The sequence below is a fragment of the Folsomia candida genome, unplaced genomic scaffold (assembly GCF_002217175.1).
Source record: "Folsomia candida strain VU population unplaced genomic scaffold, ASM221717v1 Fcan01_Sc008, whole genome shotgun sequence".
Lineage (NCBI taxonomy): Eukaryota > Metazoa > Arthropoda > Collembola > Entomobryomorpha > Isotomidae > Folsomia > Folsomia candida.
Window position 1 is genome coordinate 2,450,459 of NW_019091200.1, and position 22,053 is coordinate 2,472,511.

At 41.9% G+C, this 22,053-nt stretch overlaps 5 protein-coding genes across 6 annotated transcripts; 2 read left to right on the forward strand and 3 right to left on the reverse strand.

Annotated features, from left to right (window-relative positions):
* Positions 1–24: 24 nt before the first annotated feature.
* LOC110853192 (growth hormone-inducible transmembrane protein) lies at positions 25–2,594 on the reverse strand. The gene is made up of 5 exons (XM_035854625.1): positions 1,991–2,594; positions 1,288–1,585; positions 1,086–1,211; positions 547–674; positions 25–481 (listed from the first exon to the last, which is right to left on the reverse strand). The coding sequence occupies exons 1-5, from the start codon at positions 2,232–2,234 to the stop codon at positions 210–212; spliced, it is 1,068 nt and encodes a 355-aa protein (XP_035710518.1). The 5' UTR covers positions 2,235–2,594; the 3' UTR covers positions 25–209.
* A 3,844-nt stretch (positions 2,595–6,438) lies between these two features.
* LOC110852860 (DNA polymerase delta catalytic subunit) lies at positions 6,439–11,174 on the forward strand. Its single transcript, XM_022100988.2, has 13 exons — positions 6,439–6,578; positions 6,700–7,157; positions 7,223–7,498; positions 7,597–7,796; positions 7,866–8,096; positions 8,167–8,380; positions 8,450–8,879; positions 8,991–9,689; positions 9,765–9,937; positions 10,014–10,258; positions 10,333–10,473; positions 10,544–10,814; positions 10,894–11,174. The coding sequence occupies exons 2-13, from the start codon at positions 6,748–6,750 to the stop codon at positions 10,976–10,978; spliced, it is 3,375 nt and encodes a 1,124-aa protein (XP_021956680.1). The 5' UTR covers positions 6,439–6,578; positions 6,700–6,747; the 3' UTR covers positions 10,979–11,174.
* LOC110853193 (pyrethroid hydrolase Ces2e) lies at positions 10,999–14,052 on the reverse strand. Of its 2 annotated transcripts, none has more exons than XM_035854628.1 (6): positions 13,303–14,052; positions 12,873–13,243; positions 12,395–12,581; positions 12,105–12,307; positions 11,941–12,043; positions 10,999–11,652 (listed from the first exon to the last, which is right to left on the reverse strand). In XM_035854628.1, exons 1-6 carry the CDS (start codon positions 13,937–13,939, stop codon positions 11,216–11,218), a joined length of 1,938 nt encoding a protein of 645 aa, XP_035710521.1. In that variant the 5' UTR covers positions 13,940–14,052; the 3' UTR covers positions 10,999–11,215. The 2 variants fall into 2 exon arrangements, with proteins under 2 accessions (XP_035710521.1, XP_035710522.1); XM_035854629.1 differs by having other exon boundaries at positions 11,480–11,648.
* Positions 14,053–14,182: 130 nt separating this feature from the next.
* Positions 14,183–18,882, reverse strand: LOC110853246. The gene is made up of 5 exons (XM_022101499.2): positions 18,522–18,882; positions 17,499–18,221; positions 16,982–17,425; positions 16,572–16,892; positions 14,183–16,501 (listed from the first exon to the last, which is right to left on the reverse strand). Exons 1-5 carry the CDS (start codon positions 18,694–18,696, stop codon positions 16,452–16,454), a joined length of 1,713 nt encoding a protein of 570 aa, XP_021957191.1. The 5' UTR covers positions 18,697–18,882; the 3' UTR covers positions 14,183–16,451.
* Positions 18,883–19,159: 277 nt separating this feature from the next.
* Positions 19,160–22,030, forward strand: LOC110852947 (RNA polymerase II-associated protein 3). Its single transcript, XM_022101132.2, has 7 exons — positions 19,160–19,463; positions 19,535–19,816; positions 19,893–20,020; positions 20,091–20,208; positions 20,280–20,684; positions 21,031–21,411; positions 21,476–22,030. Exons 1-7 carry the CDS (start codon positions 19,305–19,307, stop codon positions 21,746–21,748), a joined length of 1,746 nt encoding a protein of 581 aa, XP_021956824.1. The 5' UTR covers positions 19,160–19,304; the 3' UTR covers positions 21,749–22,030.
* The last annotated feature ends 23 nt before the right edge of the window (positions 22,031–22,053 follow it).

The window sequence follows — 22,053 nt, forward strand, 5'->3', positions numbered from 1 at the left end:
GTCGCAGTGAGCAAAATTCTAATATTTTTCAGGGCGATGGGGTATTTTTCTTTGTACTTAAATAAATATTGAGAAATTTGAAAATTCAATCGGGAAACTTTTACGAAATGTCATTAATGTCAAGATAAATTTTATAGTGCGATGGAATACTTATTTTTCTCTGTATCGTCGTCATTTATGTAAATAAATAATGAGAAATTTAGTTGGCATCACTTTTTAATCCTCTTGGCCACCTCTTGCAAGGCGAATAACTGGACGAATCTGACAAAGATGTTGAGACAGTCCATGTACATGGCCATCGCGGCGTTGATGGGGTCAAACGTGTCGGGTCGGTCAGGGTCGAACGGGAGTTTTTCTGCCGTTTGGAGGACGCGTTGAACATCGTGGAGGAGCATGGCACCAAAGAGGATCATCCCCCCGTACAAGTACACGGCGAAGAGGGAGCTCCCCAACCGGGTCGACTGAGGGATGAGGAAGGAACCTGCGTGGAAAATTGGTAATAAATAATTACCCGGGCGTTTTATTGTCTTGGGGAAGTTTTTTTACCGGTTGAAGCGGCAAACACGATGCCGAGACCCATGCCGAGGGGGAGGCTCCAGGGAAGAAAGGTCGATTCTGGAGCGGTATATGCGAGTAGAGCCAGCGCCGAGATGATACTGCCAGTCATGAGAAATCTGTAAAATATTCATGAAAGTCATTATGGAGGTCTCCCTGCGCACTCTCCACGATTTTGACTAAATTAGTGTCTATATATCCATCACAAATTTAATTAGTATTAAATTCGTAAACGACACAATCTCTCAAAATGGTCTCGTTTCGCAGAGATATTTGGATCCGACATGGATGTATAAAATGGGAAGAAGAAGAAAAAACGCTTGTGTAAAGTTTGTCAATCCTCGTTGGATGGAAATATCTCTGCGAAACCTGCGCATTTGGAGATCATTTCTTTTGCAAATTTCATCCTAATTAAATTTATGATCGATTGAGACTAGTTTCCACAAAATCGGAGAGCATACTCTGAGAGGCCTCCACTTTTAGTATCAATAAATGCCCGGGTATATTTTTATTCGGTAATTAAACTATACGCTCGAGAGACGAGAAATCCGCCGACGTAGCACATTGGCGCAATCGTGATTCCCAAAAGAGAGCAGTGAACCAGCCACATGAACTCCTTCACGTTTATGTACGACCCTCGGGTGTACGAACTGGTCCTACAATTGTATCATTTGCATAAAAATTCATGATAACCAATTAATTAGTGGATAAGGCATGGCTATGTTTACGAACAAGAGGACGACGCCGGTGCCAATTTGGAGTGCGAGTGAGGACGCAAAAATGAGCCAGGGGGCGGAGTGGATGAGTCGCATGAAGGCTCTCGAGCGGAAAATGGCCCACGTAGAGGCCGCCGTGACGATGGCGGAGAGACCGAGATAGCCAAAAGCGGACCGCACCCTCCAACGGACATGGTCAGGCCAGAGATTATGTCGATTCCGGGCGGTCGGGATGATGTCGGGGTGATGAATGATCCCGTAGTAACAGAGACCACCTAGACCGAGAATACTGCTCCCGGCTAACACTTTTGACCCTGCGGATTCACGAAATAATGATAGAATTTCATAAATACATAAAAGCAAGACTCGATGACGATGAGTCATCACCAAAATCGTCAAAATAAACACATTTTCAATCATTTCTCTGCTCTGGGAATTTATTTCAAAATTCTGGACGTCAAATTTGTAGGCAGTAAGTTGATTGATAGAATGGCGTTTTTCAAGCTAGTTTCAATGAGTTCCAATTTTTATGAAGGCCTCTTCAACTCGAGATCTATTCCTTCAAACACTGTCTTTGGATTGTATTTGTTTAAAAAATTGGCGACGACATTATGCACAATTTTATCTTCCAGAATTTCCTACAACCGAGAAGAAATGACGAAAATGTGCTGATTATGATCATTTTGGCGACAATTCGCATGCCGACAATTTGAACTGACCTATCGAGTGAGCCCCAGTCTTAAACACTTGGGCATCATCTGGAGGGGACAAGATCCGGCTAATTGTCTGCTTGAACAGCGTCTTTGTCGTGGCTAGAGCTGCGAGAAGGGCGGAGTGAAAACGGTTATTTTTTGGGCGATTGGACAGAGACCGGAAGCAGAAGACGACGCTGCTTCGACTAATCGGGGGATGAGATAAGTGTCTGAAACTGACGAGTCGACATAAAAGTGATGATGATGACATGATGACTATAATTTAATTACTTTTATAGCTCCAAAAGTTGGTTTCTACCGGAAATGTGTGTCATGCAAATTACGTAGTAAACTTCTATGGAAGTCGGTCGGTAGTAATTTTAAGAAATTTGCAAAAATTTATGAATGATGAAATTTATAAACTGCACTTAAGTTTTCCTCCGGTACGATTGCTATTTTTTAAAGCTTTATCCATGTTCTCACTTTTTCTATCACCACCGCACTTAAAACTTGACTTGGTAACTTACACCGGAGATACTACTTATCTATCGTTGGAAGTCCCTCTACTTTCACTCTTGAATTCCGCCCCCGTCTATATATTTTAAGCGTGGAAGGAAATTGCCAGTATTGTTGGATACAAGTCGTCAGACCACGATGCCGCTCTTCAAGTCACTAGATATATGGAAATATGTAAACTTGACGCTACTTCCTCCCCTCCCGCCATCATCGTCATCACCCCCGCTGCCGCCGTCATCGTCCCCGCTGCCGCCGCCATCATCATCCTCATCACGACCACATCCAGGACCAAGAAAGAAGAGGAATAAGCAAAAGAAGAGGACAGGACCAAGAAAATGTCCTCCTCCCACATCCTCCCGACCGCTCCCCCATACCACCGAGGGTTTAAATCCCGTTTCCGATGACCTTTTCTGTCCGGTGTCGGGCTGCCCAGGACCATCATCTTCAGCAACAGATGAGTGGATAGAATGTTCTGCATGTCTTTTGTGGTATCACACCTCTTGTCTTCTTTTGCAGGCCATTCCTGAAGATGACTGGTTCTGCGCAAACTGTCCCCAAATACATACACAAATAGGCCCCCAAGTAAACTCAAACACACCGTCGCCTGCAAATCAGTCTACTCTAGGCACACATAGTCAAATTATACAGTCAAGCCCCTGTACAAATCCACGTGCATCACAACCAATTTCTACATTAAGTACACCACTTTCAAATTTTATATCTAGCAAAGCAACATGTACATCTCTCACATTAGAGTGGCTAAATAACAATATAGTCCCAGGAGGTATAATTGAGAAAAATCTGTTACATGAAGCGTATAGACAGGACTCGTTAGGCATTTTCAAACCCTTAAACGATGCAGAAATTGGGAAATTGATAAAAAATTCATTTTCAAACATTAGGACCAAAAGACTTAGGACAGAATTTCATGGCGCTTCGAAATATCATTACGTAGGGATCCAGTTAAAATCAGAACAAGTTCCAGAAACTGTTTTTGATTTCAAATCTATTATTTCCTCTCTTAGGCAAAATTGTCCAACTCTCAAACAATGCCCCAAGGCCTGTAGAATTCCGGTAGCACAATCAATCAAGTCAGCCATAGATAAATGCATAACTGAAAACACACCAGAGGCATGGCACCTTCTTTTGACTTTTCCATATGTAACATTACAATGTGATTCAAGGGCAAATATAAAGAATGGTCAAAGTCTTAACAACAAAATTAGAAATAATTTATCTATTTTTGAATCCTTAGATAAAAATACTTATCAGGACTATCTCATTTCACTTTCATCCAAAAATTCAGTCTTTGATAAGTCAGGTAGCAAAATCAACGACATAGGGCCAAAAGTCATATCTAAAGTTTCCGAAGGAAATATTCGTGGCGCGATACGGCTTTTAACATCAGATGATGTTGTCGCTCCCAATTCTTCAGCGACTTTGGACACACTTGTAGAAAAGCACCCACAACAATCTTTAGACAATTTTACTGTATTAGATGAGCCTAACATTCCACCATTTACTACGACAACAGAGCAGGTTATCTCAGCAATATTCTCATTTCCTAGTGGTTCAGCAGGGGGTTTAGATGCATTACGACCACAAATTCTGAAAGATCTAGTTTCACAACATACTGGTGACGTAGGAACTCAATTGTTAGAATCTCTTACAAAATTTTGCAATTTTATGTTAGCAGGAAAAGTTCCTTTAGATATTTGTCCTTTCATTTACGGTGCAAGTCTTACGGCCCTTAAAAAGAAATCAGGTGGTATTAGACCTATAGCGGTAGGTTGCACTTATCGTAGAATAGTTTCAAAGATTTGTGTGAAGGTCATGAATCATGTCTTTCAGGATTATTTTAGTCCAGTCCAAGTAGGTTTCAACGTAAAAAATGGTGCTGAAGCAGGAGCACACGCTGCCCGTAGATTCTTTTCCTTTCCACATCAATCACCTACAGCCTTCCTTAAAATCGATTTTAAGAATGCATTTAATATGGTAGATAGAGGGAAATTGGAAATTGGGAACGAACTTGTACCAACTTTGTATCCTTATATTAATCAGTGCTATAGATTCTCATCCAGTCTTGTGTGGAATTCTTCTTTAATTGATTCATGTAGAGGTGTTCAACAAGGAGATCCGTTAGGTCCACCACTTTTCTGTTTAACCTTGCATCCAGTCATTTCAAATTTAGGGTCAGAATTTAATATGTGGTACTTAGATGATGGTACATTAGGTGGCAATCCTACTACAGTGTTAGACGATTTTCAACATATTATCTCATGTGCAAATGAAGTAGGTTTAGAATTGAACTTTGATAAATGTGAGGTTTCAGTTTTAGGTCCACAAACTAACACGCAATGTATACTAGAATCTTTCCAATCAGTTGCACCAGGTATTTCATGTATGACTCAGGAAAATGCTGAACTTTTAGGTGCACCTTTGACTCTTGAATCTATTGAACATGTTTTCCGCAAAAAGATTCACGCTTTTACTAACATGGCTGGTCGATTGCATTCCATTCCAAGCCATATTGCGTATTATCTCTTGAAACATTCACTAGCTATTCCACGATTAGTTTATCTACTAAGGGCAGCCCCTATTTTTAAATCTCCACATTTGCTAGAGGAGTTTGATTCATTGCTCCATAATGCCTTAGAACAAATTACAAATTGCCAAATTAATCCTTTGTCTTTAGAAGAAATTGCATTACCAATTAAATTAGGTGGTTTAGGAATTAGACAATCTAAAACATTAGCAACTCCATGTTTCCTTGCATCTTCATTTGCCACCACTGACTTGGTTTCTTTAATTTTGCCCTCGTATGTCACTGCTTTGTCCGATTCACTTGTGACCGAGGCACAGGACTTGTGGAAGTCAATTAGTTGTGAAGAACTACCTCGCAGTACAATTACTTCTTTTCAATCATCCTGGGAAAGTCCAATTTTCAATTACGTATCTTCACGTATCCTGGAATCATCCACCACCCCAATAAATACTGCTAGGATTTTGGCATCAAGGTCAAAAGAATCAGGTGCATGGTTGCAAGCTTTACCATCGAGGAATTTAGGCACACTTTTAGACGATAATTCCTTCAGGATTGCAATAGGTTTGAGGTTAGGGTTAAATTTATGTTTCCCTCATAAATGTGTTTGCGGCGCACAAGTAGATGAACTAGGCTTACATGGTCTTTCATGTAAAAAAAGTGCTGGCAGGCACTCTAGACATACGCAAGCCAATGACATTATAAAGAGAGCCTTAATTTCTGCAGACATACCAAGCATTAGGGAACCATTAGGGTGTTGTAGGACAGATGGAAAAAGACCGGATGGTCTAACACTAATACCTTACAAACAGGGACGCTCACTAATATGGGACTTTACATGTACAGACACTTTTGCCCCCTCTTATCTCTCTCACACACTTAGACATGCTGGCACAGCAGCAAAACTAGCCGAGACCAAAAAACACAAACTTTACTCTGAACTTGAAAAACAATATATCTTTGTTCCGGTGGCTGTCGAGACATCAGGAGTATGGGGGACGGAAGGGTTGAAGTTCATCCAAGATGTTGGGAGGAGGATGAAGGATGTCACTGGACCAATGTCGACAACTTTTCTCATTCAACGGATTAGTTTGGCAGTTCAACGCGGGAATGCGGCATCAATCATGGGAGCTGTCCCCAGTCAACGAGGATTAGAAGAATTATTTTATATTTTAAATGATAGGTCGTTTTATTTACAAAAATCATGTAAGGGGCCGAATGGTGATCTCGGACGCCTATCCGGATCAAGTAAAGGTTTTCCCAACCCACCAACATCGGGTTTTTCCTCTACTCCCCAAGCCAACTAAGTGTATTTCATAGTTTATCAATGTTTATGTTAATAATAAATAATACGTTAGAAATTTGCATGAATATTTTTCATGAATTTTCATGCTTCTCTTTCGTCATGTCGGGAACATTGAGAAATCAGGAGGCGGGTTTCTTCGCCACACGTTCTTTGTGCGTTCAATCAGTCGTTCCATGAATCCCTCCACAACAAACGGGCTTGTTTGCGTAAAATATTAACTTTAATTAATTAATTGGAGTAAAGTATTTAAGGTAAGTCAAGTCGATTAATTAAGCAATAATTATGATTAACAAATAGTCTTGTATATCATAAATCTCACAACATTTACAAATTAGTAATCGGTAAACTTTCTTGGGCGCTACTCGATTTCAGAAGGCGAGACCGCATAAAAAATACATACCTCAGCAGTAGCGCTGGAAAATGTCAAAGTGGCAAAAAAAGCCAATGGGACCTCCACCAAAGGGGACATCCTCCTCTTCATGGGTTAAGAAACAAAATGGGGACAATCCAGCAAAGAAACCTCGCATTGCTGACGACGATGAAGACATGGATGACATGGAAGGTGACGATAACATGGAATTCGATGAGGACATGGACATGGGTCCGATAGATCCAGAATCCCAAGATAATGGCGAACTTAACGATGACGAAGTTGAGACCAACGTTGATCTCGAAGCACTGTATGAACAATGGGGACGGCCCCCTATCAAAGAATGGGATCCGAAGAAGAAGAACTTGCCCTTCCAACAAATGGTGCTGGATCATTACATTTCTTCCAAGCCTATCCCAGGCATGCCAGGGGCTAAAATGGGACCCGTTCCTGTTATTCGGTTAGTAACTAATGAAAGTTCAGTAATTAAAACATAACTAATTAAAATATGTATTTATTTATCAGGATGTACGGTGTCACTGAAGATGGGCATGCAATATGCTGTCATGTTCATGGATTCTCGCCATATTTTTACGTCTCCGTACCAGAGCAGTTCACTTCCCGACATTGTGGCGAGTTTAAACAATCCTTAAATCAGGCACTGTTGAAGGATATGCGGTCCAGCAAGGACAACGTGACGGAGGCCGTCCTTATGGTTGAACTAGTTTATAAAATTAACATTTACGGCTACAGAGGTGAAAATAAGTCTCCCTTTGCCAAAATTACACTCGCCGTGCCTCGGTAAGTGCGACTATTTACATGTAAAAAGTATATACACTATGCAGTGATAATTTTGATTGGTAGCATTGTGATGATGTAATAACGTTAATTAATTATAGATTAATAGCAGCAGCAAAGAGGTTACTGGAAAAGGGGGAGGTCTTCATCCCAAGTTTGGCAGGGTCGTGCAACTACCAAGCGTTCGAGTCTAATTTGGATTTTGAAAGCAGATTCATGGTTGATAGAAATGTTGTTGGGTGCAACTGGGTCGAGCTACCGGCCGGAAAGTACTTTGTGAGGAATAAAGAGTTGGCAAATGGTAATAATTCGTTAATAATTTAATAACTTAATGAGATTAATTAACTGTTCTTTTTGCCGTTGTGATTAGTAAACACGCCCGGAGGAAATGCTAACGTGACGACTCTATGTCAAATTGAGGTTGATGTTGCTTTCGACGCCCTTATTTCTCACTCGACTGAAGGCGAATGGGGTAAAGTTGCCCCCTTTCGAATCCTATCGTTCGACATTGAGTGTGCTGGACGGAAAGGGATTTTTCCCGAACCGGATAAGGATCCAGTCATCCAGATTGCAAACATGGTCGTGCGACAAGGAGAGACTGGTAATTAACTAATCAATTTAAAATCACATAGCAAAAATAATAATTCGTTTTGTTATCAATTATTCAATAGAGCCCTTCGTTAGAATGATCTTCACACTGGACACGTGCGCGCCGATTATCGGGTCTCAAGTGATGTGTTACGAGTCGGAGGATCAATTACTCAAAGCGTGGGCAGAATTTGTGCGGCGCGTGGATCCTGATATCCTCACTGGCTACAATATTAACAACTTTGACTTATGGTACCTCATCAATCGAGCGACGCATCTAAAAGCAACCAGTTTTCAGTGAGTAAAGTACAATTATAAATCCTAATTGTCAAATCAAAATCATTAAATTTGATATTTTTGTCCCAGTTTTCTTGGCAGAGTGAAAACCATAAAATCCGTGGCGAGGGACGTTGTTTTACAGAGCAAACAAATGGGTCGGAGAGAAAATAAGTCTATCAACATTGAAGGAAGAATCATCTTCGATCTGCTCCTCGTTCTCGTTCGCGACTACAAACTGCGTTCCTACACTTTGAACAGTGTCAGCTTCCATTTCCTCGGGGAACAAAAGGAGGACGTTCATCATTCAATCATCACTGACTTGCAAAATGGAAATGCGCACACGCGACGTCGCTTGGCCGTCTATTGTCTCAAAGATGCTCTCCTCCCACTCCGATTGTTGGATAAGTTAATGTGTGTCATCAATTACATGGAAATGGCGAGGGTCACGGGAGTTCCGTTACACTACTTGCTCACTCGCGGACAACAGATCAAAGTGGTTTCTCAACTTTTACGAAAGGTAATTAATAATTTAACAAGGAAATTTCATAAATATAATTTGGTCAAAATATGTGAGCATATACTGGGAGAGTTTAATTGTTAGTTAATGTTTTCTATACTCCATCACTAGGCGAAAGATTACGACTACGTGATGCCGACCTACCATGGATCCGGATCTGACGAGCAGTTCGAAGGGGCAACTGTAATCGAGCCAGTTCGAGGTTATTACGACGTCCCCATCGCCACCTTGGATTTTGCCTCGCTGTATCCGAGTATCATGCAGGCGCACAACTTATGCTACACCACCCTACTCAAAGCCAACCAAATTGGTCCAATGAATCCGGACACCTTCATCCGCACTCCATCCAACAACTACTTCGTCAAGAGTTCCGTACGTAAAGGAATTCTCCCCGTGATTCTGGAGGACCTCCTCTCGGCGCGAAAGAAGGCGAAAAACGATCTCAAAAACGAGAAGGACGAGTTCAAACGGAAAGTGTTGGATGGGCGACAGTTGGCTTTGAAAATCAGTGCTAATTCTGTGTATGGATTTACGGGGGCTCAGGTTGGAAAGTTGCCTTGTCTGGAGATCAGTCAGAGCGTGACGGCCTTTGGGCGGATGATGATCGAACTCACGAAGAACGAGGTGGAGCAGAAATTCTGCATCGCAAATGGCTACGAGCACGACGCGAAGGTCATTTATGGGGACACAGATTCTGTCATGGTGCGATTTGGGGTGAATAATGTGGCCGCAGCGATGGCACTGGGTACCGAGGCGGCTGGATTCGTCTCTGAAAAATTCATCGCTCCTATTAAACTGGAGTTTGAAAAGGTACGCATATCTAGGTTTGCGTTGGAGAATATTTAGTTTACTTTAACGAGTGTGTTTTTTATGCTAATGCGACAGGTGTACTTTCCGTATTTGCTCATTAACAAGAAACGCTATGCCGGATTGTACTACACTCGGCCAGAAATACATGACAAAATGGACTGCAAAGGTCTCGAAACGGTTCGTCGAGACAATTGTCCTCTCGTCGCAACAGTGATGAATACCTGTCTGGAAAAAATCCTAGTCCAAAGGTTTCAAATTACTTGCTAAAATTCTATTTTTTAATTTGACGTGGAAATCCAGAAAATTCAACCTTTCTTTTAATAGGGACCCCTTCGGTGCAGTCAGCTACGCCAAAAATGTCATCTCCGAGCTTCTCCTTAACAAGCTGGACATTTCTCAACTCGTCATCACCAAAGAGTTGACGAAAACTGAGAAAGAATATGCCGCAAAACAAGCTCATGTCGTATTGGCGGAAAAAATGAAGAAGCGAGATCCTGGAACTGCACCTAAATTAGGAGATCGTGTGCCTTACGTTATCATTGCTGCTTCAAAAGGAACTCCAGCTTATGGTGAGCAACAACTAATGTTTATTAGTTAGCAAATGACAGGGTCCATTTCATTTTTTAACTTTGTACGATTTCAGCCAAGGCAGAGGATCCAATCTATGTGCTGGAGAACAACATTCCAATCGACTATCTTTACTACCTTGAAAATCAATTGAGCAAACCTCTCACACGTATTTTTGAGCCCATTTTAGGCGAAAAGACGGAATCAGTCCTATTGCGTGAGTATAACTAAAGATACCAAATTAATTAAGATCGAATAATTAATAGTAACTTCCCCTGCATGTGTAGGTGGAGATCACACACGGCACAAGGTTTTAGTGACATCCAAAGTCGGGGCTCTGGCTATGTTCACTACCAAGAAAGCCGTTTGCGTCGGGTGCAAATCTGTGATGAAGGATGACGATAAGAACGCTCTTTGTAAACACTGCTCATCCAACGAGACCGAGATTTACATGGGCATGCTGAACAAATTGTCCACCCTGCAGATAAAATATAATCGCTTATGGACCCAATGTCAGCGATGCCAAGGATCCCTTCATGAGGACATTCTCTGCACAAGGTAGCATTCGTTCTGATCCACCTTGTCGTTTTTTGTACCCACTTGATTTATATAATAAACAACTTTGTTTGCATTGCAGTCGAGATTGTCCAATCTTTTATATGAGGAAGAAAGTAATCTTGGACCTTGAAGAACAAGACACAATGATTCGTCGCTTCGATTGACTGATTTAATTTAATTCGGATTTAATTAATTATCATTCAGGTTGACACATACTTTTATTTACTGTCTCCATATTATTTGTAAAGTTTGAATCAATTGATTAAAATTACTACTCGTACTTGAATCCTGATAATATTTGTATTTAAAACAAGTGAGGATTTTGTGTCAGATACACAAGTATAAAAATGCGGTAATAAACTAACGTTACAAAATTAATACTGATTTATTGCACCAAATTATTATTTATCATCACGTGCTACTTGTGGTTGTTGCATCGTAAAGAACGTCTTGCCCACTTCCGCCTCGTCCACATCTTTGAAAATAAGACTTGTCTTCCCCCGACTGCTCTTCAATTGAGATGCTGACGACAAGTAGGCAGACGACGCTTTGGGACACTTACTGCTCGACATGGTAATTGCGGGGAGGAGTGTGTTCCAGAGGTGAAATTGCCGTTCTCTCGTCCCCCGCGCGACGCCCACTTCGTCCCCCGAGAGGAGTAGGACTTGGCGACCGGATGTGTCACGCCATTCGGGCCATGGGATCCCCGCATTGAGAGGTGTTCCTTGGTGGATGAAACTCGTCCAGAGGGAAGTCATGACGGCGGCAAGGTCACGATCAGTACCGGAAGGAGACGTGTGACCATTTAGGAGGAAGGCGACATCGGAACCGTGGCTTGCTGACAGAAATTTAGAGATTTAAATGAATTAAAAGTTTTCTTGTATGCAATATTTCGAGCATTGTGTCAGTAACCATTTTCAAGAAAGCGGTTTCTTGCAGCTATTTTGACTTGCAAGAAATGCAAGGCGCAAGAAACGACGCCCCGCCACTAAACTTCATACGGCTAGATGAAGCATATTTCTTGCACTTTCTTTGCACTTTCTTGCACCTCGCATTTCTTGCATTTTTTTGCAGTGCAAGAAATGTGGCAAACCAGCAAGAAACGAAATACTGTTTATATGCTCACCAGAATCGCCATGATCGAAAAGGTAGAAATATACTGGAGCATGTTTTGACCACATTTTCGCCATAGACAGGGCCGGCATGGTGTAGATCATATCGCCCAACAGCTAAATTACCATATAATTTGTAATAATAATTATGATAATTATGTTTGTATGTCATAATAACCTCTTCCAAAATATCCCACGCCTGCTCCGGTCTCTCCGTGATGTTCAACCCGGCAAAGTACTCGAAAGCGAGAAGGGTGGAGGCAGCGTCTGGGTCAATGGCCCCACCCCCACTTCGGATCAACAAGGACCGGACAAAGTTCTGGAGGACGTCAGGCGAGGACAAAACCTTTACTTCGTCCGCAGACTCTGCCCCAGCAATGCCTACGTCAATCCATCCACGTACATTCATAAAGAAATTTATAAAAGATCTGCATATATATGTAAATTAATAAATACGATTCAATTTACCAGTAAGAAATCCTTGCATCTCTGCCCCCGTTACGCCCACCATGATCGGGACGTGGTGGAAACTTCCTTCCGCCAACGAAGTGGTCGGTGTCCGAAAAAGCAGCGGTGGCAGAAATCGACCATCAGATTCCTTCTCGATGACAGGAAGTGGCAACCTCGCTCTGGCCAAACCTCCCCCACGTCCCTTCTAAATTAACAAAGTCAATATATGTAAATTTTTGCTCTAGAATTTCGTTTCTTGCGGGTTTGCTACATTTTTTGCGTTGTAAAGCAAGAAACGCAAGAAATGCGTGGTGCAAGAAACTTGCACCATGTAGCCACGCGCCCTATAAAGTATTGCGTCGGGGCGTGGTTTCTTCCGCTGTGCATTTTTTGCAGGTCAAAATATCTGCAAGTAACCACTTTTTGCCCTTATTTCTTGCACCCGAAACCGAAACACTGCAAATATTTCCTCATATGTAAATATGTAACGACTCACCGCCAATCTGGCATCCGCCTCCACAATGGAGCCAACCCTCCTAGCCTGCATGCATCTGACAAAATGTGAGGAGGGGAAGGAGGGACAGCCATTCTGCAGGGCCACCTCGCCATACGTGACCTTGGGCGTGGGGTCGACCGCGATGAGTGGACTGATAGGTGAGCCGCCGCCCATGAGAATGACGCGCTGGAAGAAACCTCTCCCAAGTTCTGTCGTGGCAAGAAGACCAACCAAGCTCCCACCCAGCAACGTCACTTGGCCCGGGTCACCAGAAAAATGGGAGATGAACTTGGCCACCCATTCGAGACTGAGCAGGATGTCGAAAAGGCCACTGTTTCCGGAAAGGTCCTCATTCACCGTAGAGGCGAATCCTATTTATAATTTAAGAATTTTAAAATTTATAGCGACCCATACAATTCCATTTCTGTACCCAAAGTTCCCAAACGATACTGCGGGACGACGACGACCATTCTTCCCGGCATAAAGAAGGCCGGATCAATATCCATCGCTTTCCCGGAAGTGAGTGGTGCCAGGACTTTTGCACCCGTGAGACGGTCCGGATTGTCCCCATGAATCCAGACCAGCACAGGCATCGAATCTCCTCCTGTCATTGTCGGGACGTAGACGTTCAATTGCAGACAATCCTCCGACCCGATCATCCCCCCACCACCACCACCAAACAACTGAGGACATCCCAAAGGGGGAACAGTTGCACGGAAATCCTTGTCCAAATAGCGAAGCGTGGGTCTCGTGAAGCGGAGGTGGCTCGTGGGTGCGAGGGCGAAAGGAATTCCGTAAAATGTCGCGTAGCTGGTGTTCATAAAGTTCCCAGCGGTAAAGTTCGACACGGTTCCGTACACGCGGACCCTTCTCCTCTCACCAACACCACCACCACCGGTGTCAGAGACGGGCACCCAGCGAAAGGTCACGTCATCAGGATTGTCATAATCCTCTCTCTGAGCCCGCACGAATGATTTGCTAACACCAAGAAATGTTAACCCACAAGAATACAGGACAAGAAGACGACAAAACGACACGTGTGATGGGGATAAAAACAGCACTGCCATGATGTCATCTTCACTCTTCGGATGCAATATCGGAAAAGTATTCACTAATAAATAAACTGCGAAAAAAATTGTCAGGTGACTGCGGTGGGTGATGATGATTGATGCGAGCGAGGTGTGAGGCACACAAGTATATTTACATGACAAGGGAGAATCGTCAACCAACTTGACACTGAGACCGCGTCAAAGCGTGACCCACACGACGCCTCCACCATCACCACCACCATCACTTTTTGCTTCAGCATGTCATAATACATAGTGCGATGATTGGTTTATTCGAAATTCTCATTTCCTCCTCTCTTTTTACATTACATTACGTAATAAACTTAGCTATGAATGAATGATTACAGTAAAGAAGGTTTTCTTGGTCGGCTCAATTAATAAATCATCCATACACACACTTCATTTTTAATTCCTGGTACATTTATCGAACCCAGGAGAATAATAAGATTCAAACTGCGAGAGACATCATTTGACACACCTTCGATCTTCGTATAGATTCAGAGTTATGCATTAGATCTGGAGTCACTTATCGTAATACTTTTTGTGATGACGTATCCCATTCGTCATCATTCATTCATTTCGTAATACATACATGATTATATAACTCTGGAATAAAGCATAATTATCGTGGTTGAACCTGCCAAAGTATTCATGCCCATCCAATTTTGTACGAGATGGCTCCTTTGGCAGCTTCAACGACGTTACAAATATGCATCATAATCAGACATGGATTAAATTGATCATAAGTAAAATTAAGACAAAACACAAAAAGTTGTTCCACTTGCTTGGATAAAAACATAGAATAATAGAGTGAAAATATTAATAATAATTAGAGTGGTAACAAATTAGCGAACCTACACGGTGGCACTATTACATACATAACTCTGTCCAACTAATATTAACAACGCATGCACAAAAAACTGAAACAAGACACCATGATACAAGGACTAAAATATAATACTAAATATTTCTATCTACACACGACTACTTAATTATTTAATTAATAATACACACAATTAATACAACTCTACTAAACCAAGCAGTACATATACAAACTATTATTTGTTTGTGGAAGACGTCGTCGTGACCCATTGCGTTATGTCACTTTCGATTCTCTCCTCGAAAATATCTACTATCGGAGTAAGAAAACCATGAACTAAGGTCAAATATTAATACTCGTGGATACAATTATTATTATGATGTAATACTAAATCGGAATTTTTGATATTTGGAATGAGTAGTTAATAAAACGAATCGTGATTCATCTTCGTTTGCGGTTTTTCGTGGAATCATATCATTCTTAATTAATTACGTGATAATTATTGCTCTCCTTTTCGATAGAAAATCCTATGGAATACATTTCACGCAGTAAAAATACTTCTAATAAATCACTTCTTTTTTCTACACTTAATTATTTTTTTACCTGCCTAATCAGATCTGATTGGAGTGAGATTCTTACAATTTTTAATTAGAGATTTCTTAGGTTAGTATCAAATTCTTCCCGTGGTGGATTAGTTATTAAAGTTAATCTAACAGTTAAACTATTAGATGCGTATAGCGATAAAGACAATCTGCACAATATAATAGAGGCGTTAATTATTAATAGCTGTGGATTTATATTAGTCTGGGACTAAACTATCGTAATAATACAAATCTGAACAATAATAATAATATTGTACTGCGACACACACGCACGACGCCGAGAAGAGGCAGTAGATCATCAAGAAGGGAGGAAGTTGGTTTAATAAGGAATAAGGGACCTTGTTGCATATGTAGTTATTTTTTAGGGGGGGGGGGGAGCAACAATTTATCAGAACAAGTAAGGCATGCAGCGGTATCGTCCATTATTGAACAACAATACATAATAAACCCCTCGAAAAAGAAAGAACAAAAAAGAATTGACACATAATTTGGTATCCTTTGTACTTTCTACATGCACAGACGCGCATTGCTAAATATAAACTAAAACTATTATATTATTCTGGAAAGGTGTATGTGTGTAGCTCTCTGTCTGTTCTCCGAAAAAGGAAAATATAAACGTCTGGAAATCATAATACTTTTGTTTTAGCACTTTTCAGCGGAATCTTAGATGGGTGCGGTAAAGGGTATGCAGCTTCAAATTCAACGATTTTGAATAGATTTTTATATATAGTTTAGTCAGGCTGTAGTATTTAGAGTAGAAAAATATGTAGGGGTACACACTCACTGAATACACTTATAAATAAGCATACGCATTCTGAATGTAGTTCATGCACGTGATGATATTCATTTGGTGTGAGGTCAGATCTTCAGCGTCGGAATCCATTAGAGCTGAATTCGTGTAGATTTCTTCTCGAGTCATAAAACCACTTTTGTCTTATTACTTATTAGTGTAGTAGTCTTGAAGTGAGAGATTCTTTATATTGATTAATATAGCAGATTCATTTTGGAAGGAAGGAGTTAGTTTGCAATAGTAGCGGAAGTGAAGGAGTGTTGTGAGTGGGGGGAAGGGGACGAGGAAGTGGTGTTATCATCAATCCTGCTGGGAAGACTCCTCTTCTTCGTCTTCCATCATTTCGACACCTGATCAAACAAGAACAAAATCATGTTAAAAAAATTGGAGTCACAATTTTAGAAAATTGCTGTGTTTTACCCATCATCATTCCGTCTTGATCTTCACCCTCCTCTCCGTCAACCATTTCGCCGTCCACATCGCCCTCAACCATGTAACCACCATGTTCGTCAAGGAGGGACGGATCCAGTCCCAAGCCTTGCATCCACCCCGCATAATTCCCCATCTCCTCCGCACTCCGTTGCATTTGATTCCGTCTTCGAAATGGGATATTTTTAGCGGAAACCTTCTCGCCCGCTTCGCCCTTTACGCTCTGAGCTATCTTTTCAATGTAGCTTCGCTTCTCGTCGATCGTCGCGAGGAAAAAGTTTTTGCAGACTTGGACCCAGGGATTGTCCGGATCTGGAAGAAATTAATAAAATGATTAAACTATAATTAAACTTTACGTTTACAGGCATGCAAAGTTGGCTAATTAATCTAATTAGACTCACGTGGAAGATAATACTTGAACGTGCAGGTTCTAAAATTGGAAAATTCTGTTCTCTTTGTGGCCATATCCACTCTTTCGATCCGCGAGGCAACAAATTCACGTCTCTCCTCCTCCGACGGAAGGGCCCAATATGTGTGAAATACTCCCATTCGATCCCCATCCGTCCAAATATCGTGACAACGATTTTGACAACGAGCGTGGCATGGATTTGGACGCATTTGACGCTGCCCACCACCATTCCCATTGCCATTGAGGAATGACGAGGACGACGAGGACGTTCCCGAGAGGGAAAGGCGGATCTTTTTCGTGGTGGCAGCGTTCCCACAGATTTCAGACGAATCTTCAGTGTCTTCGGGTGGACAGAGAGTGGCAGAAACGAGCTCGGCTGCAAGATAACCTCCGTCTCCGTAAAGTTCGGAATCTTCTTCACTTTCTTCAGACTCGCCTGATTATAGTAAATTATTTACAGATTAGTAAATTAAAAGTGTAACTGTTTTGCGGTTAACTATTTCACTTACCTTGATAAAATTCTCCCCCGTACTCTTCTCCTCCTCCGGCATTCATATAATGTTGTTGAAGTTGCGGGGGTGGAATTACGACACGTGTCGTCGGTGGAGCTGGAATGGAAGACGTTGTTATTGATCCCGTCGAGAGTCGAGCATGTTGATGTCGATTCGCGGAAGCGATAAGGGCTGGACTTCTTCTCTGCTGCTGGTGGTGATGGTGCTGGGTGGAAAGTTTGGGCTCTGATTTAATCCGAATGGTCTGCGGTGGCTGCTGGTGCTGTTGGGATTCTTCAGAAATATGATGATGATTCTCGCTCGGGATTTTCTCTTTAAGAATGGACTGTCCCCCAGTCGTGATTCCATTCCCACGCGTGTTCGTTGGGGTGATGGTGATGGATGGAGGAAGTTTGGGTGCGGTGAGAGATTTGGGGAGAAAGTTGCGTGCTTTGGGGGTCTGATAGGTGGAGGAAGAGGGTGAAGTACCCCTCGAGAGGGGAGGAGGCGGTGGAATTGTGGCGGAGGTAGTAGTGAGAGCTGTAGAAGAAGATTTTCGGAGTTGTTGGGCTTGTTGTTGTCGTGGCCTCGCTTTGGGCTGAATTGGAATCATTGGGGGCATGGGAAGGATGTTAGTGGGAGGTTTAGTCTCTGCGATTATAAGACCGTCCTCGTCCTCATCGGAGGGTGTATCACCTACATTTTTTACTTGATCTTCACAAAATTGCCAGAATACGTTACCTGCAAAAGAATAAGGATAATCGATACATTACTCATTCAGTGTCATAATACGAGTCGATTCCTCTACGTCACGCACGAGGGGTGACTAATCGATCAGTTAGTATCTATCATGTGGGTTTATCCAATGACAAAGCATGTCTTATTCTAATAGAACAATTCAAATCCCTATAATTTCTTGCTATTCACTATTGTTTATCACAACAATGCACGACAAAAGAAAACTCCTCTTTGTTCAAACTCTCGGCGAAAGCGTCGACATCGTCGTCGTTGGCGTCGCAAGAGAGGTCTCCTCACACTTACCAAATTGCTGCTTAATGAATCCTTCCAAAAGTAGAACTCGAGATGATAATTTCCAAACGGTATCTTTCATCATGACGAATTCTCCTCCAGCCATGGTAGCTGTAGCATTACCAGCACCACCACCACCACCAGTGGCACTACTGCCACTATTGTTATTATGAACTTCAGTCCCCATCACGCTCTAATTAATTACTGATCTCTACTATACTCCAACATTTAATTAACTAATGATTAAATCAAGAAAGATAATTAGTTTAAATTGTTGTTGACGTTTTTGTGTCACTTTGCTCACTTTTCTCTTCTCTTTTTCTTTATTCGAGGTTGGGAGAGCTTCCTTCCAGCTCTTCTGCTCAGTTTGTTCTTCGCGCTCCTCGCGCAGGGTTTAGTCCATCCAGCCAGCCACTTCTCCATACAATGCATGCAACACGGCAATTTCACGATATCGCAGCCACACCCACCCAGATCAGGGGCAAGTTTTACGACAAAAATGCCACTTTTGACCACGATGCCGACATTTCGGACGACATGACCTCTCCCTTTTCACAAACGACACAAAATAAGGCATGAGTCATGAAGAAATTCATGGAATTTTCTCATCCTTCGTTCAAGTATTTTGGTGCAATGTGAGGCAACCGGGAACGAAGCAACTTTAAATTTCCGAGACAACACAAAACACTTGAAAATTTTAGGTCGTCATCGTCGTCGAAATACTTTTTGACTGCGTGTGTGTCTTATCGACAAGGAAGTCACGGGTGTGTCGATAGTCCAGTCAGAGTGGATAAGATGGGGAGCAAACAACAAATCCCACCAAGTATTCTCGTCCAGCAGAAAATTCGTGAAAATGCGACCGATGTCCAGAATTTCTTGTCAGATCTTTCCAATTGGAGTAAAGAAATGAGAGCGACTGAATTGGCACTGTCGAATAAACCAATTCCAGACGTGGTTAGTGATCAGTCAGATTAATTATTTTTTAAGTTTGCCCGTTTTAACTGGGTTATTTAATAATTTTGCAGCCCGTCCAAGAAGAATCGACTGCCATCCCGTTAAGAAATGATCCTAAAACGAAGAACAAGAAAGTGGAGCAACCACCACACCCACCCAAACCTAAAACTGGAGGGAGTGACTACACCGCGTGGGAAAAGTTTGACGCTGAAAAGGCCTGCGAAGAGGTGGAGAAGAAGGACGATGTCACAACCAAGAAGACTGGAGACAGGGTGGAAAGTGAAAGTGATCTCATCCGACGACGAGCAATTGAGTTGAAACTGAAGAAAATGGCGAATGAGAAGAAAGATTTGGTGAGTGATTAGTAATATAATCGCTGATTATGATTTAGGAATACATTTTGATGTAATTTCTTACAAATTTCTGTAGGGGAACCAATGTCTGAAGGATAAAGAGTATGAAAAGGCCGTCGACTATTACACGGAAGGCATTCGATGTGATAAGAAGAGTGCTGTTTTGTACGCAAACCGGGCCCAGGCGAACATTTTTCTCAAACAGTGAGTGGCGTGGGCCAGAATAATCTCTTGTCTAAACTATAATAACTAACAATGTTTTTAAACCTGATAGATACCGGAGAGCTGTGGAAGATTGTAGTGAATCCATTCTGATCGATGGAACCTATGTTAAAGCGTATTTTCGGAGGGCAAAGGCCAGGTTCCATTTGGGAAAGTTGCTAGATGCAAAGGTGAATTAGTTGCATTTTTGAATTATATTCATAACTATTATTAATTACCTTCTAATTTACTACTTGGGTAGAACGATTTGAATAAAATGCTCGACCTTGACCGAGGCAATGTGGAGGCAAAACAATTAATGAATGAAATAAATAAGAAGACCATGCAATGTTTGTTGTCCACTCCGGGATCTCAACCACCAAACACAACGCCAACAACGACGCCGGATGATTCCTTGGACAACGGCAGGCTCTCCTACTTTCCCGGTGTGACGACTCGTCTCTTGGGAAATAACAACTACAATTCGCTCAGTGGTGTAGGGAGCACGGGAGGAGGAGCTGGACGACTTTTCCGACCCTCTCAGTCATTAGTGGCCGGATATGATGACGACTATGAGGAGGAGGACCTCCGTGGTGGTGGAGATACGGGAGAAATCTATCCCAAGATTATCCTCCCCATTACCAAAAGTGTCGCGAAACGATCAAAGGTGCCACATATTTTTTAAGCTAATTTTTCTATGCAAAATACTTATAAAGAGGTCTCTCAGCGTGTGCTCTCCGATTTTGACCAAATTAGTGTAAATTTATGAAAAATATAATTAGTATAAAATTTGCGAAAGACACGATCTCCCAATGGTCGCATTTGGCAGAGATATTTGCATTCGAAGAGGAGAAAACGCTCTATAAAGTTGACAAATCTTACACTTTCCAAATTTATCGTCCGTTTTCTCCTGTTCTGATGCAAATATCTCCACAAAACTTGCACACTGGGAGATTGTGTCTTTAGTAAATTACATATTCAATAAATTTGTGATGGATTTTTTTCTTTGACAGCGACCACTGCTTCCACTCCATGTAAAAGTTATTGGACGAAAAGGTCATGGCGATGCAGAATCCAAGAAGAAGATGCGACTGGATTTACTAGACTGTAATGGAAATGATGATCAAGATGAAGTCATCGTCTCGTCCTCATCCTCACCATCAAACTCAGTAATATCCTCCTCCTCCATGACTTCCGTCTCGTCCCCTCCTGCCAGCTCAAACTACGCAGCAACACCCGCTACACCGATCGCAACTACGACAAACCACCTTCACTCACTCTTCTCGCAACTACAAATGACCTCACCTCCACCCAAGCCATCAACCTCTGCACAGTTCGAACTGGATTGGCGAAAACTTAAAGGAAACTCGGACATCGCTGCGCAATACTTGAATGTACTTCATAATTTAATTGTCATCATAGTTATGTACATAATTTTAATTGTCATTTTTCTACTAGCAACTCTCGGTGTCCGACTATCCCACCATGTTTGGCGAGTCATTGGAATATCGACGTCTCTCCGAAATCTTGGAGCTTCTCTTGTGGGAATTCCTTCCGAGAGGTTGGCCCGTTCAGCCGCATTTGCAGGGACTCGCCTCCGTTCGACGCTTCTCTACCGTGGCCCTCTTCATGAGCGAGAAGGACAAGGCGAACGCGCGGAAGCTCATTTCCGAAGTTAGTTCCCAAGAAGAGAGAACAATGCTGAATAAGAGTTATGCATTGTTGGGTTAGAGATAGCAGACTAGACTTACTTAGACTTTTACCATGTATGTAGCATGACCCCGATAATGATGACAGTGATGATTTGCACTAATTTTAATTTATGGTAATGTTTAGTTTGTTATCTAAATCTTTCTTAAATCGGTAATGAAATAATGATCATATAGTCAGTCAGTGTCATGTATGTATATCATCCACGATATTGATGATATTATATGCCAGTCACGTTTAGATACACACACAACAAGTTCTGCTATTTAACTTGAATAAAATTGATGTGATAATGACCGGAAATCGTATTTTTATTTTGAATCGGT

Excerpts from the sequence above, each read along its gene's own strand:
- LOC110853192 (XM_035854625.1), bottom strand. The coding sequence starts at position 2,234 with ATGTCATCATCATCACTTTTATGTCGACTCGTCAGTTTCAGACACTTA. Across the intron at positions 675-1,085 it reads GGATTTCTCGTCTCTCGAGC|ATTTCTCATGACTGGCAGTA; the intron begins GTATAGTTTAAT and ends AATATTTTACAG. Across the intron at positions 482-546 it reads CGTGTTTGCCGCTTCAACCG|GTTCCTTCCTCATCCCTCAG; the intron begins GTAAAAAAACTT and ends TTTTCCACGCAG.
- LOC110852947 (XM_022101132.2), top strand. The coding sequence starts at position 19,305 with ATGGGGAGCAAACAACAAATCCCACCAAGTATTCTCGTCCAGCAGAAA. Across the intron at positions 19,817-19,892 it reads CGAATGAGAAGAAAGATTTG|GGGAACCAATGTCTGAAGGA; the intron begins GTGAGTGATTAG and ends AAATTTCTGTAG. Across the intron at positions 20,021-20,090 it reads GCGAACATTTTTCTCAAACA|ATACCGGAGAGCTGTGGAAG; the intron begins GTGAGTGGCGTG and ends TAAACCTGATAG.
- LOC110853246 (XM_022101499.2), bottom strand. The coding sequence starts at position 18,696 with ATGGGGACTGAAGTTCATAATAACAATAGTGGCAGTAGTGCCACTGGT. Across the intron at positions 18,222-18,521 it reads ATTCATTAAGCAGCAATTTG|GTAACGTATTCTGGCAATTT; the intron begins GTAAGTGTGAGG and ends ATTCTTTTGCAG. Across the intron at positions 16,502-16,571 it reads TCAAGACGGAATGATGATGG|GTGTCGAAATGATGGAAGAC; the intron begins GTAAAACACAGC and ends TTGTTTGATCAG.
- LOC110853193 (XM_035854628.1), bottom strand. The coding sequence starts at position 13,939 with ATGGCAGTGCTGTTTTTATCCCCATCACACGTGTCGTTTTGTCGTCTT. Across the intron at positions 12,582-12,872 it reads AGGCGGATGCCAGATTGGCG|AAGGGACGTGGGGGAGGTTT; the intron begins GTGAGTCGTTAC and ends TTGTTAATTTAG. Across the intron at positions 12,044-12,104 it reads CGTGGGATATTTTGGAAGAG|CTGTTGGGCGATATGATCTA; the intron begins GTTATTATGACA and ends ATGGTAATTTAG.
- LOC110852860 (XM_022100988.2), top strand. The coding sequence starts at position 6,748 with ATGTCAAAGTGGCAAAAAAAGCCAATGGGACCTCCACCAAAGGGGACA. Across the intron at positions 8,381-8,449 it reads CTAAAAGCAACCAGTTTTCA|TTTTCTTGGCAGAGTGAAAA; the intron begins GTGAGTAAAGTA and ends TTTTTGTCCCAG. Across the intron at positions 10,474-10,543 it reads GACGGAATCAGTCCTATTGC|GTGGAGATCACACACGGCAC; the intron begins GTGAGTATAACT and ends CTGCATGTGTAG.